The 6,660-nt window shown below is 41.6% G+C and overlaps 1 protein-coding gene across 1 annotated transcript in view; it reads right to left on the reverse strand.

Moving 5' to 3' along the window:
- Positions 1–2,324: 2,324 nt before the first annotated feature.
- Positions 2,325–6,660, reverse strand: part of ints2 (integrator complex subunit 2) — a 30,646-nt gene continuing 26,310 nt past the window's right edge. The window contains exons 23-25 of the mRNA XM_063217471.1: positions 6,531–6,643; positions 5,328–5,391; positions 2,325–3,857 (exon numbers count right to left, since the gene is read on the reverse strand). Coding sequence (XP_063073541.1) covers positions 3,664–3,857; positions 5,328–5,391; positions 6,531–6,643 — 371 coding nt within the window. The 3' untranslated portion in view covers positions 2,325–3,663. The remainder of the gene's footprint in view (positions 3,858–5,327; positions 5,392–6,530; positions 6,644–6,660) is intronic.

The raw sequence follows: 6,660 nt of genomic DNA on the forward strand, positions 1-6,660 counted from the left end.
TTATGCTCAAAATAATTTACCTGACTCTTACACGCTGGGTTAGTGAGGAATGGGAACGTCCCCGCGTGACGTAGCCGAACGCAGTCAGATGATGTAATTCAGGTTACAAAATAATAGCAGGGCCTTTAAAAATGTGTTGGTCCCAGTTACTGCATACCAGGGATCATGGACCAATTTGAGTAGGCCTACATCATGATAGACATGCTGCCCTTTAACTGTAGAGGAAATGTCTTTGAAATGGATGTTTCAATAAGACAATGACCCCAAACACAACAGCAAACGAGCAAATCATGGTTCCAGACAAACAGAATTCAACCATTGGAGTGGCGTGCCCACTTCCCGGACCCTGCAGAGGAATTGTGGAATGTAGAACCTAGTAGGCTGCAATACCTGTTAACCATTCTGCCCAAAGGCAAAGTGCAGTAACTACATATTTTGTCAAAATTGTGATTGGACTGAAAATGGTCTTCATAACACTAACATCATATTGTGACAAATCCTTATGGGCTAAATATGTCCACTTTTAGAGATTTTGCTATGTCAAATTTGCAATAACTACAATATCCAACCTAATATCAAGACTTTGAAGGTATTTTTCTCAGTTTGAATGTTGGCGTAGTTACTGCTCTTTGTCTTTGTAGAGCAGCATTGCCACACGTCGACTCCATGCACCACAGATGAAAAGCACTTATCAGAAACCATGATTATGCAAGAAAATATAAACTTAGGATGCTCAGATAAGTAGAATTTTCAAGAATTTGTTAGTCTGTACAGAACATTTTTGAGTTCGCAAAGACAGATGTCAACGCTGCTATTTTTTAATCATTATTTGTTTACTTTCTGTGAAATATAAAATGTAATTAGGCCTACTTTTCCCAATTTCCTTGCTTTGAAATAGAATGTTCAGTGTCCGCGATGCATTTGTACTCATTAAAGTATATGCCTACTATTAATTTGAACAATTTTGACATTTATTCACCATTTTAAAGACCCTACTATTTTGAGCATAACTATCATTGTACTCATTACAAAAGTTCAGCAAAACACTTGACCTTATATACAGTACACAGGTGAAAATATGTTGTATGGAGAGATCATATTATTATGTTTATAACAAAAATATTTAGCTGTCATGGTAACTAGACATTCGTGTTTCAACACTTCGAAAACCACCACGTCCATGTGATCTGCTTGTGTGGGCACGTCTAGGATGTCATTCGAGTCACCCCAAGGCCATGTCAGTCAAAACAGTTGAGTAGTAGGCAATTAACCTTCTTTTGAGAGGAAGCCCAGTTGCTTACAACGCATGACTTACACCCTTCGACACGCATGACTACTACTAGATTAACTAAAAATTCACTCACTCACACTTGAGTGCTCAAAGCGAAACTCTCTTTCTATAATTTTTTTGGTCTCATTTCTAGCTGTCGAGTTCCCCATTTCATTCATCACGCAGTTTCCTAGAACTTCAGTAGTTTCCATTGAGCATTATAATTTGGCGGTTTCTTTCGTCTTCACTTCTCCCCTTACTGAACCCCCATAGCGGCCTACACCAAAGAACTTGGATAACTAGCCTACACGCAAGCACGCAAACACACAAATTCAAATTAAGAAATGCAAATAACAGTAGGCCTATCAACTAAATGAATACATATGAAGTGCTATATCACAATTTAGGTTTTATTGTCCATTTATTACCAGCCAGCCATTATTAGCCATGATTAGTAGTACAAGGACTATTGAATGACATCTCTGGGCAAGACACACCTAATGACTCTATAAACTTTCATTAATGCTTATCATAGACTTCTAGAAATATGTTGTGTGTGTGCACTTGTGTGATGCTAATTTAAATGTATACACATTTGCATTCAAGGCTGGACTGGCCATCTGGCATAGCGGGCATGTCCCAGTGGGCCTGCACCCTTGAAGGACCATATGTTCAGATAGGTAAAGAAAGAACATTTCTGAAAATAGGGGCCCACAAGGGTGTAGTTCTGCGCCACTAATTTTGACAGGGCCCTTAAAGCCAAAAGTGCCCGGGCCATATTTCTACCCCAGCCCAGCCCTGTTTGCATTATTTCATATGGTTTATTGCTTGATTAACGCTTTTAGTATCATTTTCTCTGCCACTGTGAGCCACACTGATGCGAATCAGTAATAAATTCAGCAATAAAATAAAAAAATCTCTTTATCTGTCTATGCATCAGCCCATACGCCAAGAGCAATGTCTGTTAATGGAACAGAGTATAACATCTGATGTCAACATACACAGCAGTATAAAGGAGAAAAGACGAATCAATGTGACGGCAACAATATTTTTGTCCCCCACATATTTTAATGCAATTTGTTTTATTTTATAAAAAGGTCACTGCTTACAAAAAAACCTAAAACTTTTTTTTACAACATGTTTGAAAAAAGTATTTGTACAGTGGTCAAGAAAACAGACCAATAATGACCTTCCTACAGCACAAGCAGGTGTTATCTTCAAGGTCACACACACACACACACACACACACACACACACACACACACACACCTTTACAAGCATCGCATCACATGGACATGAACCATCTTAGCTTAGTGCCTGCTCCATCCACTCCGTGTACAAACAGGTATGGCAGAGTCACACTTCACAATGTTCACAAGGTTCTCTATGCAGTGCACTATGGACTGTTGAAGAAAAACTATGTAACTAAAAGCTGGTCTAATGAACCAGGTCTACTGTGTACAGTATTCTGGACGAAATCTTAACCCATTAATGCCGGATGCTGCAACATTGATCCTAGAGTCGGGAGCGGCATAATGCAACTTTCAGGCTTATGAGATTTGAGATTTTTTTTCAATTAAAAATGTTGTATGGTTAGAGTTGAATGTACAAGTTGCAAGACGAGAGTCTTAGCTTTTAAATGCTACTTATGTCATGTCTTTATGTACTTTGAATCAGAGGTTGAGATATTTAGGCTTTTACAGGCTGTACCTTTTCATAAAATGGCTCAGGTACTTAGGCATAAATGGGTCAAGATAAGATCGCCTCTAGTCTCTGGCTACTCCTCCAGAGGTTGTCACGGACACCGCACTGGCCATCTCATAAATACCCCCTCTCCTGTCGCCATGGTGACTCCTCATACCCGTATGTCCACAGTCTCTACCCTGGTGATCATCATAGTCACACACTCCTATTTCAATCTGGGTTGAGTTTCTCTTTGTTGTTTTGTCGCTGCCGACAGTTGGCAGAAACTGCACTACAGCCGACTAAGTTGCTTGTTACCAACAATGCTATCAAGAAACGCATCCCTGTTCAATTCCATGATCTCATCTCTCAGGCCAACAGAGAAGCGTGCCGGTGGCTGTTCCCGCAACTGACTGACGTGTTATGCCGAAAATCTTAATGTTCGGGAACCACAAAGTTGATTCACAATGCAAACTGAAAAATACTCAGGTTTTTTTTCTCCCTTCGTCAACTGTGATGACAATGTAGAAGTCAGCAGGTTCATCCGGATAACACACGAAAGTCACATACGGAAAAATTCAAGGCCTGGTGTGAATGCGGGTCGTTTGCAGGGGTAAGCGATTTGGTTCCGAATATTAACTGCCGCGGGAACGAGCACCAGCACCATTCTCGCCGACCTGAATACAGTAAAACAATGGCTTGACCGTCACTCAATGCTCTGTCTGTATGCTGGACTGTATAATGTCCATGAAGGTGCTCTCGATCTGGTAGCACAGCTGCACATCGGGGTCAGTGCCCCACAGAGTGTTGCTGCTGCTGCTGGATGTCTTGGACTGGCCGAGTTTGGACTGGGAGCCCAGGATGGAGGCTGCGTCCTGGGGACGCTCCTTCAGGTATTGCAGCCCTGGATGGAGCAACAAAGCAACACAGACGATAGTTATGTTTTAACCCATTTTAGCCTGATGACTCGTATATGTTGTTTGACCTTTGGTGCCTGGAGACACATACGCTGCATTCAGGCTCTTGAGATTTTAGCTTTTTTAATAAAAATGTGGGTATGTTACAGCTGAATGAACACATTCTAATACAAGATCAGGTTCTTAGGGTTGGAAATGGAACTTATTTCATGCTTTTATGTGCATCAGAGGCTGATATTTAGGTTTTTATAGGCTAAGGACAACTTTCCCAACAAGGGTTTAGGCATTCAGCGGGCATTTTTTTTGCAGGTGCTTTAGGCATCAATGGGTTAATACACCTGCCACGACACGACACAACACAACACGACACGACACGACACGACAAGACACAACACACTGCTCTCCCCTTTAGAGAATGCAGCGCTGGAACAACAGGGAAACAATACTGCCATTCAAAGGCAAAGTGAGTGCAGTAACTACATATTTTGTCAAAATTCCATTTATACTGAAAAAGGTCTTCATAACACCTCCTCTAACCCATTGATGCTGGATGTTACGTTGTGCAACATTGGCCCTGGCGCCTGGAGCTGCATGATGCAACATTCAGGCTCATGAGATTTAACCCATTGATGCCTGATGTTGCGTTGCGCAACATTGGCCCTGGCGCCTGGAGCTGCATTACACAACATTCAGGTTCACGAGATTTGAGACAACTTTACTAAAAATCTCTGTTTGTTTGAGATGAATGAGCACATTCTAATGAATGATGAGGGTCATAGCGTTTAAATGCAACTTTGTGCATGTTTGTATGTGCTTCAGAAGCTGAGATATTTAGGTTTGTATAGGGTGAGGGCAGCTTTTCTTAAAAAGGGCTCAGGCATTCAGCAGCCTTTTTTGCAGGTGCCTTAGGCGTCAATGGGTTAAGACAACTCTATTATAAATCGCTGTATGTTAGAGCTGAATGAAAACATTGTAATGAAAGATGAGTCTAAGCATTGAAATGCAACTCATGGCATGTTTTTTTAATGTGTTTCAGAGGCTGAGATATTTTGGTTTATATAGGCTGAAGGCAACCTTTCTTAAAAAGGGCTTAGGCATCTAGCAGCCTTTGCAAGTGCTTTAGGCATCAATGGGTTAACTTGTGACAAAGCTTTGTGGTCTAAATGTGTCCCGTTTTGGAGATATTGCTATGTCAAATTTGCTGTAACTATAACATCCAATCTAATACCAAAACTTTTAGGTTTTCTCGGTTTCCATGTTGGCGTAGTTACTGCACTTTGCCATTGTAAGGCAGAATAGTCCAGCTAAATAACATATATGCGCATGCACATACGCACCCACACCATTGCGGTCATACAGCCCTAGTGCAACAGGGACACAAATGGTAATGCTCTAATACCAGCTGCACCTCATACTTCTACTTATACATTTATTCACAGACAGACAGTCAGACTTACGGGCGATGAGGGGGTCGATGTCCCTCTCCTCTGCAGCAGCGTCGGAGGAGGCAACTTGTCCAACCTGCACGCGCGCACACACACACAAACACACACACAATAGTTGAAGGTTTTTCATGTTAAGGTTTTTGCTAAATATTTTAAAGGGACACTGTGTGAGATTTTTAGTTGTTTATTTCCAGAATTCATGCTGCCCATTCACTAACGTTACCTTTTTCATGAATACTTACCACCAGCATCAAATTTTAAGTATTCATTATGACTGGAAAAATTGCACTTTTCATACATGAAAAGGGGGATCTTCTCCATGGTTCGCCATTTTGAATTTCCAAAAATAGCCATTTTTAGCCGCAAAAATGACTGTGAACCATACTAGAAAATATTTGTTTATTACTGTAAACATCAAATTTGGCAATAGGCAGCCCGGTTTCAATGAGCAGCATAGTTGCAGTACCTTTTTTGACCATTTCCTGCATAGTGTCCCTTTAAGTTGTATATTATTGCCTTCTAAATGTTTTTTTGTCCATTATTAATTTGGCTCTTGTCACACCACAGCCTTACATCCTGGACCTGTAAGGGTTAAATTGACGCCACTCCATCAGACAGGTGTTGTAGACAGTGTTGCCAGATTGGGCAATTGGCCGCCCAATTGGGCAGCTTGGGATAGCCGTCTGTAAGTTAAAAAGGTCAAACAGCATTGGGTGGGTTTTTCTGTAGTTTTATGGCCATAGAAATCAATACAATTTGGAGAAATTGAATGGTATTTAGTGCCTCCAGGCGGTTTTGAGCACCGTTTGGGCTGGAAATGATCACACACATCTGGCAACACTGGTTGTAGATAATGTGTCAAGCCCTTCTTTGTTAGTGAATATGAGGGAGACCACAAGGTCAAAATGCCATCATGCTAATGAATGAATAATGATAATAATAAAAAAAACAACTTCAAAGAAAATTTAAAGGAGTGTGCAAACCTTTGGAAAAAAAAAAGGTTGGCAGTACAGCAGTAGTCTCCCAAGGGCCAAATTATGTAGCGCAAATGAGGCTGAGGACCAAACAAATCGCCTGACGTTGCACACACATGTTTTCATTCGTTCCCACATCATGGCAGCATGATGGCATGGCAAATGTTTACCATGTGGAGACCACTGCTGTACAGAAACAGGGCAGACACACAAACCCGCACGCAAGCGCGCAAACACATACCTGCACGAGTAGGGTGAAGACGTCTTCGTAGAGTGGTGGGAAGGCCCTGCAGAAGCAGGCCAGGCACGGCAACGTCGCCATGAAGAAGGAGAAGCGCTTCTCCTTGGTCAACACTGGGGGGGATGACAAC

Source organism: Engraulis encrasicolus, chromosome 15, assembly GCF_034702125.1.
Source record: "Engraulis encrasicolus isolate BLACKSEA-1 chromosome 15, IST_EnEncr_1.0, whole genome shotgun sequence".
In the NCBI taxonomy this organism is placed as follows: Eukaryota; Metazoa; Chordata; class Actinopteri; order Clupeiformes; family Engraulidae; genus Engraulis; species Engraulis encrasicolus.